Here is a 21,861-nt window from a genome sequence, read left to right on the forward strand (position 1 = left end):
TTTTACGATTGAACATAATAACCTGTATATATTGATACTATTTGGACTGGGCCATTTCATTGGGCCAATTGTAAAAACAAATATGGGCCAAACCATCCAAACTCATATTTGGAATTCCACGAAACATGAGCAACAATCTGACCATCCGCTTGGCGAAGGAAGTGGCCGACATCGAGGCTGCTGGCACGTTCAAGAAAGAACGCGTAATCACGTCGGCACAGGGACCTACGATCACGGTCGCCGCGCAGTCTGTGCTGAACTTTTGCGCCAACAACTACTTGGGACTGTCCAACCATCCTGAAGTCGTGCAAGCTGCCAAGGCGACGTTGGACTCGCATGGATTCGGTCTCAGCTCTGTGCGCTTCATCTGCGGGACGCAAGACATCCATAAAGAGCTTGAACGCACGATCTCTTCCTTCCACAGCACCGACGACACCATCTTGTTTCCGTCGTGCTTCGACGCGAATGCCGGGCTGTTCGAAGCCCTCTTGAACAACGAGGACGCCGTCATCTCGGACGAGCTCAACCATGCGTCCATCATCGACGGCATTCGTTTGTGCAAGGCCGAGCGCCATCGCTTCAAGCACATGGACTTGACCGATCTCGAAGAGAAGCTCAAGGCCACCCAGCATTGCCGCACCCGTCTTATCGCGACGGACGGCGCGTTCAGTATGGACGGAGACGTCGCGCCTCTGCAAGGCATTTGCGATCTCGCCGACAAGTACAGTTGACCACGTTGTTCCTTAACGAACCTCCATCATTACCTCCTGTGAAGGAAGCATCGGAACTCAACACGCTTGGTGATAGGTACAACGCCCAAGTGTTCATCGACGAGTGCCATGCCACAGGCTTCTTTGGGCCGACGGGACGAGGGAGCGACGAATATTGCGGTGTCCGCGGTCGCATCGATGTAAAACGGACATGGCCTTCATCCACAGAATGACACACTTGTGCATGTTGATAGATCATCAACTCGACGTTGGGCAAGGCGTTGGGCGGCGGCACCGGCGGATACACGACGGGACGCCAAGCCGTCGTCGACATTCTCCGTCAGCGGGCTCGGCCATATTTGTTCTCGAACTCGGTTGCCCCTGCGGTCGTCGGAGCATCCCTCAAGGTCTTCGAGTTGCTCACCCGGACATCGGAGTATGTGGATACAATTCGCCGCAACACCCATCGATTCCGCGATGCCATGACCAAGGCTGGGTTTACCTTGACGGGACAACGGTACAGACACTTGCGGAAGTGACCTAGTGACGATAGGGTTTGTTGTAGGGACCATCCGATTGTGGCCGTCATGGTCGGCGACGCCCGGCTTGCGTCCACGTTGGCGGACAACATGCTCAAGCACGGGATCTACGTCATCGGGTTCAGCTTCCCTGTGGTCCCCAAGGGCAAGGCTCGCATTCGTGTCCAAATCTCCGCCGCGCATACCACGGAGGACGTTGACCGCTGTGTGGAAGCATTTGTTGCCGGTGGCAAAGCACTCAACATCCTTTCCTAACCGAGAGAATCAACGATTTTGTCCAATTGAACTGCGTTTCCATTGTTTTTGGCCAATGAAACAACGAGAGAGGCCATATTGTGACCAATCAGAAACTGTATAGTTAAATTTTGACCAATCATTGTAGGCTTCTTTCTTGATGTAACTGGCATTTTTCCAATTGAACACAATGAACACGGACGTGATCCTCCTTATCATCGCCGTCGCGGGGCTCCTGGTGACGTTTGCGACGACGCTGTATCTTGTGGGGTATTTCCGCAGCGCATCTTCGTCCTCAGTAAGCATGACGGCACATCTACCGAGCAACCACTCATTCATGCCATGCGTGTAGGTCGAGGAGAAGGATCCACGCCAAGCTGTAGCAGGTGGAATGCCACGCAATAACAATCGTGGAGGTCTTCGTGCACTGCGCCATCGTCGGCAAGGCGCTGCTGTCGTGAACGAGAACGCCGAGCACAGAGCGCAAGCTGTGGAAGTACACGATGGTGCCGACAATGACGTTGAAGAAGCCACACGGTATATCCCGCCCATTTGTCACCTCCATCGCCATGTTGATAACATTATCGTCGATAGGGTGGTGGGAACGTCAAGGAAGGCCATGCAAAAGGAGCTCAAGCGTCAGGAACGCGAGCAACTGCGCAAGGTACCAAGACAATCGCATGGTGATGTTATATAGACGACAGTCGCTTTCATAGTTTGAAGAGTCGAGACGGGAAGAGAAGAAACGCCAGCGTGAAGCGAAAGAAGTCGTACGGACACAAACCCTTCCATGACGTTTTCCATGATCCGTGGTGGTGGTTTGGACATGGGTAGGCACACCGCAAGCGCATGGAGGCGGCCGACGCCGACGACGCCGCGAGGGAAGCCGACTTGGAAGCGATGCGACTTCGCCAGGAAGCCGAAGACCAAGTCGAGTTTGACAAGTGGCGGGCGCTGATCTCAGTGGAGGATGCCGGCGTCGACGCTGACGTCGTGGACGGGTCGGTGGACGGCAGCAACCTGTTGTTGCAAGCGTTCGTCGAGTACATCGAGGTACACCACCTCGATCGATCGTCCCATGCACAAGTATCCTCCTCCTACGTAGAGCCACAAAGTGGTCGTGCTCGAAGACGTAGCCGCCGAGTTTGGGCTGCGCACAGAGGACGCGCGGGACCGCGTGGCGGCGCTGGTCGCGTCGGGTCGGCTGTCGGGGCTTCTGGACGACCGCGGCAAGTTCGTGTCCATTTCAGACCACGAGATGAACGCCGTCGCCGCGTACATCCGGACGCAAGGGCGGCTGACGTTGCACGACTTGGGGCGCGAATGCAACCGCCTCGTGCGCTTCGATTGAACCAACCAACCCTTTCTCGTCAGTGCTGATTAGTTTTAAGTATATGTACCTCGTCATAGCACATACATATACATCCCTATCGCGACAACATGGTCATTGTGTTGTGCGAACCAACGACGATCGTCGTGCTCACGAACGCACGACCACGTCAACCAACCAGGCCAAACGCTTCAACACACAAAACCTCGGTTTAGAGACATTTTGTGCAGAATAATCTATCTCGATCGATTGTTTGTACTGAAGTTTGTATGTACAAACGTGTCCTGTGGTGCTTGGTATCACACTAATTGAAGTCACACACTAATTCGACATTGACGCGGTTTCCGGCAATCTGATTGGCTAAACCGATTCTTCTGTAAACACATCAATACCGTACGAACGAACGAACGAACGACAGATTCAAGTAGTAGATGTATACTAACTAGTAAGCACCAACTAGTACCAGTCTGTCTACGTGTCAAAGTACCACTCGGACGTCTTCCTTCGGTAGTTGAGCGTGGGCTGCTGCGTGGCCAACTGCGCGAGTTTGAGCTTGTGCTGCTTCTCGGATAGCGCCATGCGCTTCATGTCTAGGAACTCGGCTTGTTTTTGCTTTTCCATGAGCGCTTTCGTCTGCGCCTTCTGGGCCACGACGTCCACCTGGTTGCGCTTGGCGTCCCACTTGCGCTTGTCCTGGTCCGTCAGCTCCTTCTGCAGCGCCTCGTCCGACTCTCGCTGCATCCGCGCCATGTACGCCGCATCCGCCGCCGCGTCCGCCGCCTTGCGGAGCTCCTTGCGCTCCATTTGGTCTTGCCGGGACTGCAGCACCTGCGCCAGCAGTTCTTGGCGCGCGTCGTCTTCGGCGCGGTGCTCTGCCGATCAAATTCACATACATGAGTATATCAACGACATGGGTTCAAGTAAAGAGCAAGAGATGGATGGATGGTACCGGCATCGCGTTTCGCCCACACTTCGTCCTCCATTTTCTTGCGAATGGCGTCCAAGTAGCTCAAATCTTCTGCTTCGGTGGCCATTTGCTTGCGCAGCATGGCCTGGTACTCCAACTGGTCGCGCTTGAACTTTTCCTGGAGCGCCCGCTCCCGCGCGTCCGTCTCGGCTTCCTGGCGGAGAGCCAGCTGCAGCAGCTGCGTGTCGTACTCGTGCTCGCGCCGCGCCTGTCGCTCCGTCAGGTCGGACCTCGTCTGGTTGAACTTCTTGACGTCCATCGCCCGCGCCACGGCCTTGCGCTTGATTTCCGCATCCAGTTCGTTCTCAATCTGCTCATGGAGCTTCCACGTCGCGAGCAGGTCGCGATCCTCTTGCTCCTTGATCGCTGCCTCCTCTGCCTAATGCCAAATCATCAGTGCGGAGTTCTTCATGTTGTTGCTGATAATGCAAACCAAGGTGGAAGGACGAGCGTACCTGGCGGGCGTGAATCAGAGACACTTGCACATCCAAGATGGTCTTGACGTCGTGATTGTTGGTTAGAATCCGCTGGACGTCGGCCTTGTCCCGTGCGTCCTTCTTGGCCTTGTCCTGCGCCCACAGCTCGGCCATCCGCGCCTCGAACGCCTTCTCTTCTTCCAAAATGCGCTGCCGCTCCTCCAATTGCTTGTCGCGATCTGTTACATGATGTCAACGGAAGCCACGGTCCGACGTGGGTACATCATCATACCTTGCACGACCTGAGCCACGATATGGGCCGACTCCAATGTCCGGTTGTCGTCGCAGCTCTCGCGGTACTGCTGCTGGCGCTTCTCCTCGACAAACGCCTTGCGCGCGGCCTCGCGCCGCGTCTTGAGCTCCGTCGCCCGCGCGATCATCTTTTGCTTGCGCTCCTCGGGCGACTCGACGTTGTGCAGACACATTTGCTTCCACGCGTCCATCTCGGCGTTCATGAGCGTCGCGAGCTTGAGTCGGCGCGACGCCAAGTTGGACTCGTCCTGGTTTTTCAGTGTCTTGAGCACGTTCAACGTGTCTCGGACACCCGCCTTGTCGTGCAACTTGGTTTCCCAGTCCGCGCGAGCGTTCATATGGGACAACCCTTTGACGACGCCCGTGTACATGGACAAAGAGTCTTCTCGATTACGGCGCTTCATGATACTCTGCTCGCCCACCCCGCGCGGCGCTTGGTTCGGTCGAGACATTGAGGACGAGGGTCGGACGACGGGGCTGCTTCTGGCGTTACAACGATCTGGACACCACAACGGACAGAAGATGGTTATAAATAGCACGTTCGTGTGCTTCGCTCAACAAGCGCATGGCGTCCCACCTGCATGAAGTGGCCTCGTATGCTGCAGTTGTGGCTGCACTTGGTCCGGCTGTCGCCGCCGCATTTCGACAGTGCACAACTAAAATGACAAAAGCGGGTGCCGAGCAGATCTTCAAGTTGAAGCGTTGCCATTATTATTTCGACGGCATCGCGAACTTCCTTCGCGACATGACGTCCAGGACATGCCTTGAACCCCTCCACCCCACCTGCACGCACGTCGAGCGGACACGGCGGGTATCTTCATAGGACATTGATCGCCGTCAGAGTAAACACTGGTAGTACCGTTCCATGTTCCCCGAGCAAGTCGCAGCTCCCAGTGAAGAATACCATGCACTGTAGCAGCCCACAAGCACCTCATGTATCTCGTACCAGCCAGTCAGACCATGTTTAGGAGTGTCCATGGTCTGACCTCTGTCCGCAACTATATTCCCCGTGTCATGCACGCCATACGTGACGTTGTTGCCATCATGGAGATAGATCCTCGTCAACACTCCCAAGAGAGGTTGGCGCAGGCAGGTGCAGCTCTGTCGACTTCGGATGGTTGAGAACGTACGTCGTCGTTGATTTTCTATTGTGTTAATCGTTTCTTCCTCACACGACATGATGGGGCGGTAGCGGCGGGTTGTTATTCTCTTGAGGCTGTGTCGTCACGGCTGCTGCTTCTGCAGGCACTACTACTACTACTGGTGGTTGGTGGTGGTGCTGACTTCGTTCGAGGGCGTCCAGGGGCGGTAGCGGCACGGCGCTCATAGCGGCGGCGACCACCGTTTCGTTGTACGCCGCCAGTTCATCGCGATGGCCTTGCGCGTGTTTCACCGCCCACAAAAACATGAGCGCGAGGAGGAACGTCTGGACCACGTAACTCCGCACCATCTCGTCCAAGCTCGGCTGGCTCTGTGCCGCAAACGTGTGGCTGCGCGCCTTCCGGTACTCCTCCGGGTCCCACGCCGAGAACCGCAAGATCTCGTACACTTGCTCGGCCATCGTCGCCATTCCCAGCGCGATCATGCCGACAATGTACTGCCGCGCAGGCCGCACGTCCGTGTCATGGGCGGCTTTGAATCCGACGCAGCCCACGTACACCCCAAACGCGTACCCGACGAGCTTGCCGACAGTCGCGACCGACGTTTCGTCGTACAAGGGCGTGTACTGCAGCTCTTTCTTGATGCGGTCGTTCATGCCCGCGGCGTTCTGCGCGGCAAAGTTGGCCAGGAACGCGCACTGTCCCAGGAGTTTCATCGTGTGGATGATCAGCACGAATGACGCCCACAACTTGACGCGCCGCGCCGCCATGCCGAGCGGTGAGTCTTGGAGGATGGGGTCCATCCGCCGCGCGCTCTCGGACGGAAACACCGCGCTTCGAATGGGTTCGTTGGTTGGACCACCCGAGTGGAAATGGATCACGCGGTGCTGATGGTCCTCTAGCTCCCGCAGTCGACGAAGCGCCGCTTCCGACTCATCCGAGGACGTGGTCTCGGGGACAAGGGGAGCGACCTGGCGAACGAACAAGTGGATCGTGTGACCGTCTTCGACCTTTGACGCCCCCAAGGACGAGTCGCCGTCTAGAACGCGGCCGCGGTAGATGAGCCGTTGCCGCGCCGCATCCACGCCGCTTTTAGCTTCCACGACGGCGTGCAGCTGATCCACGGACCAGTCGCTGGAACAAGATACAGAAAAGACCTTGCCGTTTAAGTCCAAGATACGAATGTGGAGATTGCCGTTGGGGTCTTCGAGCGAGTGCAATGCTACTGCAACGGCTTCGTCGGACGTACCAGCAGCGGCATCACCATCGGGGGAGTGTTTGACGTCGTCATCGTCCTCCAATGTACTTTCCGAGACGGTGGTGGGTTGGGGCATGGCAGACTTGGTGGGCGACCTTGGCGACGCGGGTGAGACACCCCCGTCGCTCGAGTTGCGACGCCGAAGGGTGGACGCACCTGGCGATTCGGATTCCACGACAACGGCTTCGTCCTGCCGCGGGGTGTCATCGTCGTGTTCGTTTGGCACTGCTGTGTACCTTCCAGTTGCTCGTGGACTCAGGATGTGGCGGCTCATATGTGGAAGCAAGTGCCGATGGTCGGCGCGGAAGCGGAGCTAAGAATATACTACAAAAATGCCTGCCGACTAATGTAGAATGTTGGTCCATAAATCGGTTTTTTACGAGGGTTTTATTGTTTTGCGTGTTGATGCATGCATTGGATTGGTGGATTCTGTCCAACCCATTAAAACGTTATTCCGTATCCGGAAAACATCGAACTTTGGGGTTCGACTATCCGGATCACATGTGTTACTACGAATTGGTCTCCAATTGCTCCATGAACTTCGCCTACGACGCGACGAGGCGGGTGCTATGCAGCAAGCAGGCAGAATGTGCGCCGCCCGTGGATACTTGGATCACAGGGATCGATCCCATGGTGGTTTCTTGAATCGGTTCCGGCACGGTGCAGTACTTCTTGGCATCCACGTTTCCCAGTCGGCCATGACTGTACGTACGTACATGCACACACAAGCCACGTCGTCATTCCCATATCCACATCATGCATGTACACGGATGATGCTCTGCTACGTACTCGGTTCGACCACAGCTGAAGGCGCGGCCCTTGTCCGTCAAAAACAGCGTGTGCGTTCCACCTACGCTCCCATCAGTCAACACAGTAGCCCTCCCTTCTTCCAAGGGGTACGTACCCGCAGAAGCATCAACAATCGTATGCGCGGTCAACGACTCGACTTTGTGCGGGTGCGAGTGGCTGCGTCCGTCGCCAAGGCCCAAGCGGCCGTACTCCCCCCGACCAAACACATACGCGGCTCCAGTGCGGGTCACCACGACCGTGTGCCATCCGCCACACGACACGATTCTGTATCACATATGTATCGTCACCAATGTCGTCACCAAAGTCGTCGTCATACCTGGCAGGGTCCTTGTCGAAAAAGTCGACTTTACGAGGCACGTGGATGTCTGCCGTATGGCCAACCCCGAGCATGCCATAGTCTTCCTTGCCCCAGCTACGCACGTCGTCGTCATGAGAACGACAAGAGGAAGAACGTCCAGTACGTACGTGTAGACAGCGCCGGACGCGGTCACGGCGGCAGTGTGGAACGCCCCAGCCGACACTTGGACGACGTCTTCTAATCCAAACGCTTCAGGCTCAATGCGCGTGGGGGTGAAGGCGGAGACGCCGTCTGTCTCGATCTCGAGATGGAACCATTCTCGCCCCAGCCCCAACTGGCCATTGTCACGACGACCCCATGTATACACATGGCCTTGGGCTACGGAGATGCCGGAAAAACGTGATGTAACAAAGATAGATGGGATCGAAGGAGTCTGCGCGAACATACCAGAGAGAGCGACGGTGTGGGTGCCACCTGCATGAGACAACAGTTGAACGAGTCAGGAAATGCTGGAGGGTAAGAGGCGGTGACGCACCGCAACTCAACGACACGATCTTGTCCGTGGAGTTCTCAGGAATGACTTTGCAAAGGACTGGGGTCGCTTGATGGAGCTCCTTGAAATCGGCTGTGAGTCCAAGCTGGCCCCAATGCGCTTCGCCCCACATGTACACTTGCCCTACAGGAAGGATAGTCATAAAGACAAGTTGATGGATGGATGTGGCAAGACGAGATACCTTGATCGGTGATGGCTCCAGAATGACATCCGCCCGCGGACACGTACGTCAACTTGATGTTGTGATGTTCGAAGAATGGAACCTTTGTTGGGAGGTTGATGCTCTTGTGGTGTTCGAGACCGAGCTGTCCCATCTGGCCCCATCCCCACGTGTATACATCGCCCGTCGTTGACAACGCAACGGTGTGGCGGGAGCCGCACGATATCATGACGATGTCCAATCCACGCAGGGCGCCCACCTGTTGCGGTTGGTTCGAACTCGTCACGCCTTCGATGGACGTACCAGTGGGCTTCTTCTTTTCCCCTCGACCCAACTGCCCGTCGTCATTGCATCCAAAGGTCAGCACGGAGGATTCCACCACCACACTCGGCAACGGGATGGCATTGTTTCCTTGGTCCGCCATGGCAAATGTTGCGGCGTTTCTCGAATGGAAAGAGGATCATGGATAAGGGTGCACTACCAAATCCTGTAAAGTGCGTTTTCGTACTTACTCTTTCAAAGGTTCACTCAATGGTACTTCAGAAACTACCGCACTTAATAAAACTATATGACATTTGAACAGAGCATGGAGCTTCACCATGCACACAAGAGACGGCGACGAACCTTCCGCTGTGTGGACAACGATGCGATGTGCATCGCATTGATTGTCTGCGCAAGGTGCGTTCAATGTATGTCAAGGTGAACAAGCCTATGCAATGTCCTTGTATAACTTATCTTACTGTAGCTAGCTACATTTCACAATCAAGTTGCAATGTAACCCAATCATGGCGTCATGTACTGTCTTGGTGGCAAGTGTATGTATTCAACTGAATGACCTTGACACTAGCTTGGCCAACGACGTGGCCCTCCACAGTAGCTTGTTCTGCTAGGCAAAGCAGCATGGCGGCATGTCCGTCTAAATTTAGCCATGGACCGCCATCACGTTGCCCTCCTCGTTCCATCAGACCCATTCCACGTTCCACTGTGCAGCGCAATCTCATGCCTTCGCCAGCTTCCTTTGCCGTCGCCACGATATTCGCCACCATGGTCGCAGGCCACGGTATCATGTCTGTTCCCAAGGCCGAGTTCGATCCCACCGTCATGCGCACGACGTACGTGGCAACGATCCAGGCCAACTTCCCCGGCAAGTTCAACGACTCGCCCGACAAAAACGTCGCGGCCTTCAACAAGGCCTTCCGCGACCAACAGGCCACGGGGTTCAAGACCCTCCGCGCCATGCTCGATCCACAGGGCCCCGACTGCGGCTACTCAAAGCTCGACGTCCCTGCCAAGCCCATCCCGTCCGACGGCAATGTCGTGTGGCAGAATCCAGACAGCGGCGAAGGCTTTGTGCCGTCGCACACGGTAACTACCATCCCTCTTTTGGTCGATGGCGTTCTCACGAGGGATGTCACAGGGCCCGTGTGAGATTTGGCTCGACAACACACGCGTGTTTCAGAACGACGACTGCGCGACCAACTTTCCCGAGAAACCAGCGGCGCACCTGCCCGTGGACTTTGCATCCTGCGTCGGGTCGTGCACGATCCGATTCTACTGGATCGCCCTGCACCAAGACCTATGGCAAGTCTACAGTACGTCCTCCTACACGTTGTGTTGTCGTCGCTCAACGCTAAGGACGCGATGGAATAGAAAACTGCGCGCCGCTTGTGGGGCTCTCAGCCACTCCCACGATTGTTCCCTCAGCACCCACCCCCACCACCAGTCCCCCAACGACGCGCAGCCCGGACGGCACCACCACGCCAATTGCGACTAAGTACCCCGACTACAACGACCTCGACTGTGACCCGTGATACTGTAGTAGCATCCTTCATTCTACGTTAGTTCTATGGGTCTATACATGATTCCTTTCAAACGTTATGCGCCTGTTGTTGTTACAACGTTATGCTGGCTGTACATGCGTAAGTTATGCCGCCCCTCCAAACTGTCGCCCCCCGTCCGCCATTCATTGTTTTCATCTCAAGGAGACAAAGGACGACTCATGACGATGAAGTAGTTGAGCCAGGTAATATCTACAGCTTGGCTAGAGGTATCGCTCCGGCACTGACTCTCGTTCGTGCCGGAAACAAACCCAAGTGTCGCTTGAACTCGGCTCGGTCTACGATCACTGTCGCACCTTCCTCCTCCCCGTCCATGTGCATGTCGTGGGTTGGCGCAAAGATCTGCACGCACAAGCGATGGCGAGTCGCCACACCCGCGAGTTTCGTGTCAACCACGTCGACCACGTCCGCCAGCGTCACTGTCGGCACCACGGCGGCAACCTGCTCGCGGCGGTCGAACTCGTACGTTTCTCCGGCGATTTCATGCCACAGCCGTGCGCTTTCTTCTTCGTACGTCTTGGGCGCTTCCATCAGCTGCGCCACCACGGCGGCTTGGTGTTGCTACAACAAGACACTCAGATTGCAGGAAATCGAATTCGTGTGTGACTTGATATTGTGAATATTCGCTATAAATGTCCGAAATTCGCGTGGTTTATCAATAGATTGAATCACGCTGGAGTTGTGATTGGTTGAATATACACGTTTTTACATGCAAAATTCACCGTACAAAGAATCGATCGATAGAATTACTGTTAATAGAGAGATTTAGCACAAAAGTCGAAATTTTGGGTAAAAGAAAAACAAGAATAATACCTGAAACAAATCACCTGACAGCGTTTGGAGATGCACCCGAAACGACTCGCAAAACGCATCCAGCCGCGATTGCAAGTGCAGCGGAGAATACTTGTTGGACTGGACACTCATGGACAGGTAGATGACGTTGTTGGCAATGTACTGACCGCTAGAGACCAAGTACCCCAGCTGCTCCGTGGTTCGCAACGTGGAAAAGCACGGCACTTTGACCAGGTGGGCCAGCAGCACACTGGTGGCGCGAAGAGAGGTCGAGTCCTGCCCCAGTTGAAACAGCACGAGCACCGCGGCGTTCGGGTTGGACGGGTTCGGGTTGCGTTCGCGCACGACGTAGTTGCCATCGAGTCTGACGTTGCGACGGGGACTGGGCATCAAGGGGGCCCCTTCGTCGTCGTCGATCGCCCCATCGTTTCGAGTCCCGCTGATGATGTTGTCGTCTGGCCGCCCCACGACCGCCCGGTCCACGCTTGCAACCATCTCCAGGGCTACGTCCTACCACACATGCCAGTGTTATACATTCTCATACTATTACAAGTTGCAGATTGCCATCCCTGACTCTAAATACTGGTACATATCTGCAAAGTCGTCACAAGTTACCTTGTCCACGTTGCCATACACGAACGCTTCTTTGAACCCATCCTGGAACAGCACCGTCGCATGTTGCACCAGGTGCTGCCACGTCACGTCGTCGGTCGCCGCGTCGAGTTTTTCAGGCGTGGTCCACACCGGCGTCGTCAACACCCACGTCCGGAGGGCGGCGGCATGGACATGGGGCTCGTCCAGCGCCGCGTTGGCGTACCCGCGCACGAGTTTGTCCTTGAGCCGGGCGAACGATGCCTCCATGTCGACGGGACTCGCGACGATCGCCGCCACTTTGGCCACCACGAGCGGCAGCGTGTCGCTGTACCCGTCCACATGCAGCGTCACCCCCGTGGGCGCCGACGACAGACCCACGCTCGTCCCCGCCACGTCGGCGTCGTACAGGTCCTGGGACACTTTGTCGCGTACACACGATACAAACAGCTCCGTGAGGACTGCGTGCAGCGGGGACGCGTATGCGACAGAGTGGTAGATCTTAAGCCGGACGCTGGCTTTGGGCTTGCCAAAGCTGTTGCCGGGTTTGAACCACACGCGACCGCGATGGTCGTCTCGGAGCACGTGCATGTCGTGAGTCGACGGATTGGACGACGGCAGCAAGTCGAACGACGTGGGGATGAACGGGTTGATCAGCGGCGGGAGATGCAGCTCCGCCATGTCGATGGCCGGCGACTCCATGGAGGAGGGGGAGGCGGAGGAGTACAGCGGCGAGTCCGAGTACGCGGCGTGGAGCCAGGGCTCGGTGGCGTCCGGCGTCAATGACTTGCTTACGAGCGTGAGGCGGACGCGGGACGGGTGGAGCAGCGCCAGCAGCTGCCGAACCTCCGCGTCGTCGTGTTCGTGAAGGAGCGACGGACCTGCCACCACATGGTGGACGGGGTACTTTTGCATGTTGGATGTCAGCCAAGAGACGTAGTGGATGGGCTGCTCTTGGTTGCGGAATCGAAAGCCAAGGGTCGCGAGGGCCTGCGCTTCATGAAAGTACGTGGCAAGCGCATCTGGCGGTGCTGCCATCACGAGGTCGATGTAGTGAAACACGGCTTGGGCCATCGCTCGGTAGTTGGCCACGCCCTACAAATCAAACGATTTGATCACAATGGACGAGTATGAGATGACCTACCTCGTGCGTGAGATTGATCTTGACGGAGAAGAGCGACCAGTCGGCAAAATCCTTAGAAATTCCCGCAGAGAGGCTGTTGGCATAGCCCATGGCCTTAAAGTACGCGAGCAGTGACCCGCGCCCTTCATATCCCAGCACATACGATAGAATTCGGTGGGGTTTACTCAAGTACTGGTCTTGCACGGTTGGCAGGGGGAACGACAGGTCCAACATCCTCAAGTCCTTCACAGGCACGACGTGGATTTCTCGGTTTTGCTGGGGGGGTTCGTAGGGATGGTGGCCGTCTAGGGATTCAATATACATGGAATAGTGAGAATGCTTTGAGGGGTGGGTAAATGAGAAAGCTTCCAGCTAAAACTGTTGTAGCCCTCACCTTGCACCAACGGCTGAACGCTTTTGTTTACAACTGGGGAAAACAACGTCGTGACCCAGTCTTCAAGGATGTTTAAGTCTTCCTTGCCATACACGACGAGTTTCATTGCGTTCGCAGAGTAGTGCCGGTCGTAGAACGCCAGCAGCTCTATCACGACGTGAGAAGATATAAACAAACGTGGGTGGGTGGGTGTGCGTTAAGTACCATTTCGAATGTCGAGGCCCAGCGTTTGGGGACGATGGCCCAACGTGTGCAAGTTGCCCGTTCCGAATTTATGAAATGGATGCAATGGGTTGGCCAGCGATTTGCTGAGTTGGTACAGTCGCCGTGCGTCGTTCTGGTAGTTCTTGGCATTCTCGGCGTCCACGGCCTTCATTTCCCGCTCGGTGGCACTTGGCGTGAACAGCGGCGCGACGAAAAACTGCGCAAAGCGATCTAACGCTCCATGCAAATGCGCCGGTCCAACGTCAAAGTAGTAGTTGGTGTCGACAGCCGACGTCGACGCGTTGCTGCGGCCGCCTGCAGCATCGTAAGCATCCCCATGAGCATGGTAGTGCGAACTTACCATGGGCACTCAAGTACTTCTTGTACGACGTCTCATCCGGGAACTTTTCCGTGCCAAGGAACAGCATGTGCTCCAGGAAGTGCGCGAGTCCGGGGATATCCGCTGGATCGCTTTGATGGCCGACTTGGACCGCCATCGCAGCCGCTGCTTTCTCCGATGCCGCGTCGCTCACAAGCAGAACCTCCAGGCAGTTGGGAAGGGTGAATGCACGATATAATCGCGAGTCTTGAAGCGACACCTCGATGCCATTGCACCACTTACTACCGCCACGCGACCAAAACGCGCTCGGTCTCATAACTTAGAGTTTGCCAACATGCATCCGGATAAATCGCCTCAAATTATCCGGTTGTTAGCACTTCAAATTGCAGGTTGTCATGGCGAGAAGGTTGAATTGGGGCGGCATTGCGCTCTCGTTTATCACGGGCACGAGTCTGGCCGCGGTGGGCGTGATGGGATACGTGCGCTATGAGCACCCAGAACAATTTGCGCAAGGGAGTGTGAAGCAAGCTCGCCCTGAAGCATGGGACGACCAGCAGAAGCAATGGGGAGCGTATGGTAGCGGCCTCAGCGACCTCATCCCGAACGCCGTAGCAAACTTCTTTGAGATCGACCAGATCCCCGCGCGAGTGGAAGCACATCGCCGACGCCGCGAGAAGGAGATCATCGACGCGATTCGAAACCAAACGAGTTAATGTACTTCATCGTTCATTATGATTTTGTTATCGGGTACAATATCGGCGGCAATGTGAGGCTTGGCGAAGTATCGTCCTTGTCTGCTTGACGCCCGAGCTCCCAACCCACCAGTCTTAACGTCGGCGATGTTGCCTCCCGCATGGCTTCGTTCGCTCGTGATTCCTTCACTTTCTGCTCCAAGAGGCTCGGTATCCGTTGGCCGTCTAGCCCCGTCGCCCGCCGCTTCAGCATGCCGCCTTCCTCGACGAAGAAGTTGCCAAGGTTGAGTCCATCGTCGTCACTCTCGTTGTCTTCGTCGTCGTACTGCGGTTCTCGCCTCCTTCGACCAACCTCTGGCGTATACGGCGTTGCATGTTCCCTCGCCCTTATCGATTCCAGCATGAGCAAGTCGGCTTCCGCTTCGGTCTGCGCCGATGCGACGTCAAATGCAGCGTGGCTTGGGTTATTTGAGCGAGGTTTCACATGTCGAGTTTGCTTCTTGGAATTCGTTGGGGGTGCAGGGCGAGGCTGGTTTGGAACTCCCTCGGCCGGGTCAGGTGGACCAGCCGCGCGCTTGTCCATCCCGTTACGATGGGTCCTCACCGTAGCCTTCTTGGGGCCGCCAGGAGATGGTCGGCCTGGCGGACGAGTCGACGACGACTTGCCAAAGTCAGACGCCGTTATCTCCTGCGTGAGGCGTTCGTTTTCCTGGATCTGCAGCTCTCGCGCCAGCTTTTCCGCCACAGACAGGGGTTGCCTCTCTTTTTTGGCGGCGGGTGCAGAGTCAAACACAAAAGGGGACACGTTCGACTCGGCCACGCGGTGGATAAACCCAAACTCGTTTCGAAATTGCACGGCAATCTGGCCCCGAACGGCCGCGTGGTTTACGTCGCACTCACCACTTCGACATGCGTTTCGACCGTCGGTTGACGGACCTGAGAGTTGCGGCAGCGGATGGAACCGGTTCACGCGGTGGGATTCAAGCAAATGGCCTTGTCTGTAATCCTTCGTCGCCTATCAACCATGGTCAGGCTTGGTTCCATCACCAACTGTACCAGATCGCCGTGATGAGTGAGCGAGAAGAAGTGATTGTCCAACTCTTCGTCAGGCAGGAGGTCCGTGATGTTGTTGAGCACGTCGTTGGCGGCGGATTCGGGTGACGTGAACATGGTTTGCTTTAGCTTGGCGCGCTCCTTGATCGGAGACCGACGGGGGGGGTATGTTTGCGTGGCGTTGTCGGCCATGTCCTCGGTAGCTTGGACTTCCTCATCAACACGGGTGATAAACTTGCGTCGCACAATCATGAGCGACCCCCGCGAGTCTTCGGCATGCATGCCCATCTACCCATACAATCGATAAATCGCAGGTCGACCCATGCAACAACACCAAACAAACAAACGAATGGGCAAACGTACACAGTCCAAGTACGTCTTGTAGTCGCGCAGGTATGACCTTAATATTTGCACGCGAGCCTTGTGGTCCTTCAGGTCGCTTTCAGTTTGCAGCAACAATAGCGTGAGCGACTTGTGGCGATCATAACTCGCGACTTTGAGCGTCGTTAAGTCTTCTTGGGCCATGTCCAGGCACTCTTCCAACCGCGCCGTGCGTTCCTTCTCGCGCCCCATCGCGACCTTTTCCATCTGCAGAGCGAACCGACCATCTTCGATCGTTTCTTCCATGCGAGCAATGGTTGCATTGCGTTGCTTCAACTGCCCCGTCAACTCGACGATCGTGAATTCATTTTGACGCGGAATGGCCCCGCCCTTGAGGGACCGTCGACGCGGTCGGGCGATGCGGCTCTGGCCTTCCCTGCCGTGCCCCCCCTTGTCGCCGCCATCTCCCCCCGCTTGCATGGCAATGAGGTCCTGTCAATAGAACAACGTGACCATTTCATCTTTTCATCAACAGACGAGTTACCAACAGCCCCGACACACTGGACTGCATGCCCATGGAGTTGCCTCCGCCTTTCATGCTCGGGCGGGGCGAGTTTTGCACAGTCGACAGCAAATCCACGCCCGACGACGATGAACTCAATTGCGGTGGCGCCCGGAACGCATTGTCGTAGTGCTCTTTGAGCTCCTCCATCGCTTCGTCGTAGTTGACCTCGTTGAGCCGGATCTTCTCCATGAGCTGCACCGTGGCTTGATTCAATCGATTCACCATCGCTTGGTTCGTGCTGTGTTCGAGTTGCGCGATGCGTTTGTCCCGCAGCAGCGTGTCGCGCTCAAACGTCATAGCGGCAAGCGCCTTGTCGCCTTTTTCAATGCGCTGCTTGTTCAGGCGCAGTTCGACGCTGTTGGCTTCCAGCGACTAGATTCGCCCCAAGTTTCACAATCGTCATCATGCCCTAGCAGCCAGCCAGCAGATCTCGTTGTACCTTGCTCAGGTCGTTGATTTGGGCTTCGTTTTCGCGCCGCGTGTACACCATTTCGCGCATTTGACCCATGACGACCCGCAGCTCCATTTCCATCTTGTCGACTTGTTCTCTCGACGCATCGTCGAGCATCTTGGACTGTTGCTTTTGACTCGCCAACCTGTATCCCCATGGTTTCAACATCATCATCCAACCCACGAGAGTCCGTACGTGGCTGTCAATCGGTCGTTGGCTCGCTCCATCTCTTGCAGCTGGCCACGCATGTGCTCGCAGATGCGCTCTGCCTGGGCCAGCGACGTCTGACTGCTCGCGTATGCGCGCTTGGAATGGTGCAAGTCGTTCTCCAGTGCCTCGATGGACGCGCGCAAGTTCCAGATTTGCTCTTGGCCTTGTTCCTTTTCCTGGCGCAGCAACTCGATTTCGCTTTCGAGCTCGACCTTTTTGTTGAGCAGGCGCTCGATGCGGGCTTTGTCGCCTTCCTTTTGGCTCGCGTTTTTCTTTTCAATGAGCAGCAGCTGAGCCTGCGCTTCCAGCACGCCGTTGTCGAGCTTTTGCTGGTGGGACAACGCCGTGAGGCGTGCAATGTCGTTCTGCAGCGACACAAACACGTTGCGGTCGGTTTCCATCGCGTTCGTCAGCGACAAGATCGTGGCATCGCGCTCGTCGAGGTCGATCTTTTGCGACGCGGCCATCGCCCCGAGCTCCACCAGCTGCGATTTCAACCTCTCGACGTCCTTGTCCAACACTGTCGACTTGTCCAAGTACAGCTACACCGACCGACATAGTGACGTCGACCTCTCCATATTCAGAATATGAGGAATGTACCGTTCGGTCCGCTGTGAGCTTGGTCTTGTCCATCGTGAGCAGCCGGACGTCGTTCTTCAACGTATCCACCGTGTCTCGCAGCGCTTGGGACGTGGTTTGAAGCTCGCGGATGCGGTTGGACGTACGAACCTTGTTGACTTCAAGTTTGTCCAACTTGTCTTGCACGACCACAATCTAGCATTGCCAAGCGTACATGGTACTGCGATCAGTGGGATGTCGTTCATTATGGGGTCACAAACTTGAGCTTTGTGGTTGGCCACTTCGTTTTCAACGTCCGACTTTAGAGTCAACGCCAGCGACAAGGCCGAGTTGGTTTGGATCTGCTCGTCGGTTTTCCGGGCCAGCTTGTCTTCTAAATCCATAATCTCCATTTTCAACATGCGAATATCCTCTTCAAAATCCCCAAATTTGTCTTGGGTGTGTTGCATCTAGTAGTGAATAGTTAGGAGGATTCACCCCTACAGTTTCGACATGAACAATACGGAATAAATCCTTACTTTATCGTTGACTTGTCGGGTTACTTCGACTTGATCTGCCAGCTTGTTGAGCGTGTCGGCAACGTGCTCCTTTTCCACTTGGAGCGCGCCCTAGTGTTTGTGTTCATCATATACTTACATGAACTTTACTATGGTCGTATGTGTATACATGTACAAATGTACTTTTGTTTTGGCCACTTCTGATGTCAGCGCGTCCCTTTCAAGCTCGTACTCCTTCATCTTGTTCTTTTTCCAAATGCTCGTGGCGTGGTTGAATTTGAGCATGGCCATTTCATAGCGTCCGTCTTCGCATTTTTCGAGCAAGTGCAAAAACGCGAGCCAAATGTTGGCCGCGATGTGACTTTCCGCGTACGCTGGACAATGCCGGCCAATATCGTGAATCAGCGAGTGGAAGCCGCTCGTGTACACAAACAACCCGCGGTAGATTCGCTCCACCAACGGCTTGGGCATGCCCAGCCGAAGGAGCGAGCCCGAGTCGATCCCGGCGCCCTGTAGTGGCGTCTTCTCCGTCGACGAAATCACGTTCAACTGCGTCACGTCGCTGTATTCAAGCTTGCTCTGGTACATCGCAACTTGTTTTCTCGGGTCGGACGCGGCCAAGTACGCATCGGACACGGGAATCAGCTGCGTCATGCCTTTGGTCAGGTGGACATTCACCCATTCTTCGACGGCGGCGCAGTCGTGGGAGGCCATCACTTCATCTTCCAAGCGGTCTGGAGGCACGTACAGCGGTACTTCGGTCAAGGGGAAATCTCGAAGCACGTTCCGGGTTGGTGGCGGCTGCACGTTTTGCTCGTGTTTCTTTTTTAGGAACATCACGTACGACTCGCGCCGCATGCGAGTGATTTCCTGTTCGGCAGGGGGAATCTTGATCATCTTGGGTTTCTCTGATATATTGGATGTGTACATGGGTCAGATGTCGAAAGAAAAAAGGGGATAGAGACGGACCTATGGTTGGAGTGCGGTGTGGATGCAGCGGAGTGACAGGGGGCACAGGAACGGGAATGAGCGGCAGAGTTGGATCCGGCATACTGGATTCAAGCGGTGGCCTTGGGATGTCATGCGGCCATGGAAAGTCATCCGATTCTATCCAAAATATCCATCAATCCGTTGACTCTATGAGCGTTCCTACCTGGAATTGTGTCGGGGGTTTGCAATCGACTGAGCAGCTCGAGCGGCATGGTCGAATCAGGCCACATGATTCCCTCGCTCGTGTCTACATGGATGGGTGTGAGGATCCTCTCTTGATGAATGACACATGTACCTAGCGGTGATGACTGCGCGGTGCTCATGTCTTCAGAGGATGTACTTTCCATGGCGGCCTGGCATCTCTGGGCGCTGTCGAAGCGTTTCAAAAACTGCTTCAGATGAAACGTCCGAATTATCCGGATGATCGAACTCTTCGCGCGTTTTTCACTTTTCATTTTTGAATTTTGCACCGGAGGTCGAGAGCTCCCATCACCGACAGCCGACCGTCGTCCACTCAAGGAACGAAGATTACCGAGACCCCGATCATGGTATCATGATGCACGCCGATCAGAGCAACATCCACGTACTGTATATATGATTATCGTGCAAGTGAGTACAGTCAGTACATACATACTAGTAGCCATGAACGCGTTGTAATCGACGCTGTCCCCGATGGGGAGCAATACTCGCAACTAAAAGCCAAGGAAGGAAGTGCGAAACCCAGCGCTAAAACGTTTGTCAGGTGAGGTCGTACACTGGAAGATCGTTTTTCAAACTACCGGCAGTGATTTAGGCAGCACTGTTTGTACGTTGGCCGACATAGGCGAATACATGGCCAACCAACCAAACAATCAAAAACATTGCAATGCGCAATTGAAAGCGAGATGTGGACTGTTAGGTTCATACGATGGACAGGTCGAGAAGCAAAGCAATTCAAGCGACAATTGCCATGATGATACTGTACTATTGCGTCAACACTCCTCGACGCAAGAGCACGACTGTTTTAAGCAGGGTACTAGTATGCAGATTTGCCAACTCCCACACTCGTCATGAAACGTAATCGACGCTAGCAGTGTACTACTACTTCAGCCATGGATATGTCAATATGCTCAAGATAACTACTGTAGGGCGAAAGGATTATACTCAAGCAACTGTAAGTCCCGAAGTGCCTTCACTTATCCAAACGGAGTGATAGGGACGTTTTGAGTGGACATGCCTTCATCTTGCGAAAGTTCTAAGCATTGATGCTTCAGCGCGGCCAATTTGTCCTTGATAATGTCCAAAGCCCAGATCACCACTTCCTCGGGCTTCAATTGGCCTGTGGTCTACACGCTCCGTGAGCCCCAACAGCGCGAGGATCATCGTTGGCTTACCTCGACTGAGAAGATGAACTTGTCTTGGGTGGCTGTGACTGTGACAGCCATGTCATCTTCGGGGTTTTCTCGATAGCTGCTTGCTAGCTTGACACACTCGTCGCAGTACATGCATCGCATGTTGTCCTCCACTTGAAGCTGCGACAAATCCCTTGAGACTCAGCGCCATATTTCAAAACTATGACCTTACAGTGTCGTATGTGTCGTCGATCTCAAATACTCGGGTAGGACATGATTTGTACAGTTCCACTCGCTGTTCGCTGGTGTACGTGTTCAAGACATCTACATGACGAGAGTTAGCAGGCAGACAATGGCACTGATGGAAATCGCACTCTGGTTGAGGGTGATGATGGGTTCGAACATGTAGGTGGCGACTGCGACGGGAGACCACTTTGCATGTTCCTTGCCAATCCCCTACAAAATGCGAGTTATGCACCGACACAGCATGTCGTTCAGTTGGGACGTACCAACTTCGCAATCGCGTTCAGCTTCAGGCGCTGCCCGGGTCCCAACTTGGCAATGATCACCCCCGTGTCTTGTGTGTTGTTCGCTTCTTCTTCCGAGCTAAAGTGAACTGGTTTGATGTACGGATCTAGCGATCGCAGCGAATCCGACGTGACCGTTTGCGTCCCGCTTTCGGCGCGAACGTCCAATTCAAATTCGACACTGCAATTGGGACAATGTTCGTCACAGTCGCAGTCTGCCGAGTACACGAAGCGCTTCTTGAACGCTTCCAAGCCTCCTTCCAAGCGCAGAGGAATCATACCCAAACGATGCGCGAGGAACTCGTCCGTGATGACACTGGTGTTGACTTCAATGCTCACGAGGTCAATCGCGAGGGTAGGGACTTCGGCGATCATCACGCGGCGAATCGCATTGGCCACGCTAGTGTCTGTCTCGCTCAGCTCGAACTTGATGAAGTCATCTCGAATCTCCTGCAGGTCGATCTTGGGAAACCGCGTGTTTGGCATCGTGCGCTCCGCTCAAATTCGACGACTGATGGAAGGGAGTCTGCAAACTCAAGTGTGTGCCCCGGGGTACAATTTAATAAACATACCAGGGAAATTAAAAATAACGTTTTTGATTTGCATTGAGCTGGTAGTAGTAAAAGCCACTGTAATAGATTCGTCCATGTGTTGTAAGTACTGTAGTATTTGAGGT

The 21,861-nt window shown here is 55.1% G+C and overlaps 10 protein-coding genes across 15 annotated transcripts; 4 read left to right on the forward strand and 6 right to left on the reverse strand.

The window, feature by feature from the left end:
- Positions 1-33: 33 nt before the first annotated feature.
- On the forward strand, positions 34-1,530 carry H257_13545. 2 transcript variants are annotated; one of them, XM_009841093.1, is made up of 4 exons: positions 34-721; positions 808-910; positions 965-1,227; positions 1,276-1,530. In XM_009841093.1, the coding sequence occupies exons 1-4, from the start codon at positions 126-128 to the stop codon at positions 1,502-1,504; spliced, it is 1,191 nt and encodes a 396-aa protein (XP_009839395.1). In that variant the 5' UTR covers positions 34-125; the 3' UTR covers positions 1,505-1,530. The 2 variants fall into 2 exon arrangements, with proteins under 2 accessions (XP_009839395.1, XP_009839396.1); XM_009841094.1 differs by having other exon boundaries at positions 965-1,530.
- A 139-nt stretch (positions 1,531-1,669) lies between these two features.
- Positions 1,670-2,921, forward strand: H257_13546. 2 transcript variants are annotated; one of them, XM_009841096.1, is made up of 6 exons: positions 1,670-1,781; positions 1,836-2,020; positions 2,078-2,147; positions 2,200-2,253; positions 2,318-2,536; positions 2,589-2,921. In XM_009841096.1, the coding sequence occupies exons 1-6, from the start codon at positions 1,674-1,676 to the stop codon at positions 2,832-2,834; spliced, it is 882 nt and encodes a 293-aa protein (XP_009839398.1). In that variant the 5' UTR covers positions 1,670-1,673; the 3' UTR covers positions 2,835-2,921. The 2 variants fall into 2 exon arrangements, with proteins under 2 accessions (XP_009839398.1, XP_009839397.1); XM_009841095.1 differs by having other exon boundaries at positions 2,318-2,921.
- A 296-nt stretch (positions 2,922-3,217) lies between these two features.
- On the reverse strand, positions 3,218-5,180 carry H257_13547 (hypothetical protein). Its single transcript, XM_009841097.1, has 5 exons — positions 5,086-5,180; positions 4,489-5,007; positions 4,236-4,435; positions 3,763-4,159; positions 3,218-3,685 (listed from the first exon to the last, which is right to left on the reverse strand). Exons 1-5 carry the CDS (start codon positions 5,147-5,149, stop codon positions 3,285-3,287), a joined length of 1,581 nt encoding a protein of 526 aa, XP_009839399.1. The 5' UTR covers positions 5,150-5,180; the 3' UTR covers positions 3,218-3,284.
- Positions 5,181-5,676: 496 nt separating this feature from the next.
- On the reverse strand, positions 5,677-7,202 carry H257_13548 (hypothetical protein; the record flags this gene model as incomplete). The annotated part of the gene is made up of 1 exon (XM_009841098.1): positions 5,677-7,202. Exon 1 carries the CDS (start codon positions 7,138-7,140, stop codon positions 5,677-5,679), a length of 1,464 nt encoding a protein of 487 aa, XP_009839400.1. The 5' UTR covers positions 7,141-7,202.
- Positions 7,203-7,228: 26 nt separating this feature from the next.
- On the reverse strand, positions 7,229-9,143 carry H257_13549 (hypothetical protein). Of its 4 annotated transcripts, XM_009841101.1 has the most exons (8): positions 8,709-9,143; positions 8,510-8,650; positions 8,422-8,448; positions 8,142-8,352; positions 7,993-8,088; positions 7,771-7,940; positions 7,656-7,716; positions 7,229-7,568 (listed from the first exon to the last, which is right to left on the reverse strand). In XM_009841101.1, exons 1-8 carry the CDS (start codon positions 9,109-9,111, stop codon positions 7,412-7,414), a joined length of 1,266 nt encoding a protein of 421 aa, XP_009839403.1. In that variant the 5' UTR covers positions 9,112-9,143; the 3' UTR covers positions 7,229-7,411. The 4 variants fall into 4 exon arrangements, with proteins under 4 accessions (XP_009839403.1, XP_009839404.1, XP_009839402.1 ...); XM_009841102.1 differs by having other exon boundaries at positions 7,229-7,716; XM_009841100.1 differs by having other exon boundaries at positions 8,142-8,448.
- Positions 9,144-9,587: 444 nt separating this feature from the next.
- On the forward strand, positions 9,588-10,498 carry H257_13550 (hypothetical protein; the record flags this gene model as incomplete). Its single annotated transcript, XM_009841103.1, has 3 exons — positions 9,588-10,052; positions 10,105-10,279; positions 10,338-10,498. The coding sequence occupies 3 exons, from the start codon at positions 9,588-9,590 to the stop codon at positions 10,496-10,498; spliced, it is 801 nt and encodes a 266-aa protein (XP_009839405.1).
- A 154-nt stretch (positions 10,499-10,652) lies between these two features.
- H257_13551 (hypothetical protein) lies at positions 10,653-14,285 on the reverse strand (the record flags this gene model as incomplete). Its single annotated transcript, XM_009841104.1, has 7 exons — positions 10,653-11,086; positions 11,339-11,827; positions 11,933-13,003; positions 13,053-13,336; positions 13,426-13,572; positions 13,630-13,944; positions 13,991-14,285. 7 exons carry the CDS (start codon positions 14,283-14,285, stop codon positions 10,718-10,720), a joined length of 2,970 nt encoding a protein of 989 aa, XP_009839406.1. The 3' UTR covers positions 10,653-10,717.
- A 72-nt stretch (positions 14,286-14,357) lies between these two features.
- H257_13552 (hypothetical protein) lies at positions 14,358-14,698 on the forward strand. The gene has a single exon (XM_009841105.1). It carries the CDS (start codon positions 14,365-14,367, stop codon positions 14,680-14,682), a length of 318 nt encoding a protein of 105 aa, XP_009839407.1. The 5' UTR covers positions 14,358-14,364; the 3' UTR covers positions 14,683-14,698.
- On the reverse strand, positions 14,687-19,705 carry H257_13553 (hypothetical protein). Its single transcript, XM_009841106.1, has 13 exons — positions 19,623-19,705; positions 19,491-19,574; positions 19,307-19,444; positions 18,521-19,245; positions 18,359-18,448; positions 18,101-18,289; positions 17,862-18,035; positions 17,247-17,803; positions 17,040-17,196; positions 16,580-16,972; positions 16,078-16,527; positions 15,718-16,002; positions 14,687-15,676 (listed from the first exon to the last, which is right to left on the reverse strand). The coding sequence occupies exons 1-13, from the start codon at positions 19,672-19,674 to the stop codon at positions 14,699-14,701; spliced, it is 4,272 nt and encodes a 1,423-aa protein (XP_009839408.1). The 5' UTR covers positions 19,675-19,705; the 3' UTR covers positions 14,687-14,698.
- A 677-nt stretch (positions 19,706-20,382) lies between these two features.
- H257_13554 (hypothetical protein) lies at positions 20,383-21,710 on the reverse strand. The gene is made up of 5 exons (XM_009841107.1): positions 21,168-21,710; positions 21,033-21,114; positions 20,891-20,982; positions 20,701-20,838; positions 20,383-20,652 (listed from the first exon to the last, which is right to left on the reverse strand). Exons 1-5 carry the CDS (start codon positions 21,669-21,671, stop codon positions 20,503-20,505), a joined length of 966 nt encoding a protein of 321 aa, XP_009839409.1. The 5' UTR covers positions 21,672-21,710; the 3' UTR covers positions 20,383-20,502.
- Positions 21,711-21,861: the final 151 nt, after the last annotated feature.

Source organism: Aphanomyces astaci, assembly GCF_000520075.1.
Source record: "Aphanomyces astaci strain APO3 unplaced genomic scaffold supercont1.49, whole genome shotgun sequence".
Classification (NCBI taxonomy): Eukaryota; Oomycota; class Saprolegniomycetes; order Saprolegniales; family Verrucalvaceae; genus Aphanomyces; species Aphanomyces astaci.

Bases quoted from the DNA above. Each gene is read 5' to 3' on its own strand.
- H257_13547 (XM_009841097.1), bottom strand. From the start codon at position 5,149: ATGCGGCGGCGACAGCCGGACCAAGTGCAGCCACAACTGCAGCATACG. The intron at 5,008-5,085 runs GTGGGACGCCAT...TGTGGTGTCCAG, and splicing joins TACGAGGCCACTTCATGCAG to ATCGTTGTAACGCCAGAAGC. The intron at 3,686-3,762 runs GTACCATCCATC...TTTGATCGGCAG, and splicing joins GTGGGCGAAACGCGATGCCG to AGCACCGCGCCGAAGACGAC.
- H257_13549 (XM_009841100.1), bottom strand. From the start codon at position 9,111: ATGGCGGACCAAGGAAACAATGCCATCCCGTTGCCGAGTGTGGTGGTG. The intron at 8,651-8,708 runs GTATCTCGTCTT...TCCTTCCTGTAG, and splicing joins TGGAGCCATCACCGATCAAG to GGCAAGTGTACATGTGGGGC. The intron at 8,089-8,141 runs GTACGTACTGGA...CGACGTGCGTAG, and splicing joins GCGTCCGGCGCTGTCTACAC to CTGGGGCAAGGAAGACTATG.
- H257_13552 (XM_009841105.1), top strand. From the start codon at position 14,365: ATGGCGAGAAGGTTGAATTGGGGCGGCATTGCGCTCTCGTTTATCACG.
- H257_13554 (XM_009841107.1), bottom strand. From the start codon at position 21,671: ATGCCAAACACGCGGTTTCCCAAGATCGACCTGCAGGAGATTCGAGAT. The intron at 21,115-21,167 runs GTACGTCCCAAC...CGCATTTTGTAG, and splicing joins TGAACGCGATTGCGAAGTTG to GGGATTGGCAAGGAACATGC. The intron at 20,653-20,700 runs GTAAGCCAACGA...CGGAGCGTGTAG, and splicing joins AGTTCATCTTCTCAGTCGAG to ACCACAGGCCAATTGAAGCC.
- H257_13546 (XM_009841095.1), top strand. From the start codon at position 1,674: ATGAACACGGACGTGATCCTCCTTATCATCGCCGTCGCGGGGCTCCTG. The intron at 2,021-2,077 runs GTATATCCCGCC...TATCGTCGATAG, and splicing joins GACGTTGAAGAAGCCACACG to GGTGGTGGGAACGTCAAGGA. The intron at 2,148-2,199 runs GTACCAAGACAA...TCGCTTTCATAG, and splicing joins AACGCGAGCAACTGCGCAAG to TTTGAAGAGTCGAGACGGGA.
- H257_13553 (XM_009841106.1), bottom strand. From the start codon at position 19,674: ATGGAAAGTACATCCTCTGAAGACATGAGCACCGCGCAGTCATCACCG. The intron at 19,246-19,306 runs GTCCGTCTCTAT...CCAATATATCAG, and splicing joins ACACCGCACTCCAACCATAG to AGAAACCCAAGATGATCAAG. The intron at 18,449-18,520 runs GTACATTTGTAC...CACAAACACTAG, and splicing joins CAGAAGTGGCCAAAACAAAA to GGCGCGCTCCAAGTGGAAAA.
- H257_13545 (XM_009841093.1), top strand. From the start codon at position 126: ATGAGCAACAATCTGACCATCCGCTTGGCGAAGGAAGTGGCCGACATC. The intron at 911-964 runs GTAAAACGGACA...GCATGTTGATAG, and splicing joins GTGTCCGCGGTCGCATCGAT to ATCATCAACTCGACGTTGGG. The intron at 1,228-1,275 runs GTACAGACACTT...GGTTTGTTGTAG, and splicing joins TTTACCTTGACGGGACAACG to GGACCATCCGATTGTGGCCG.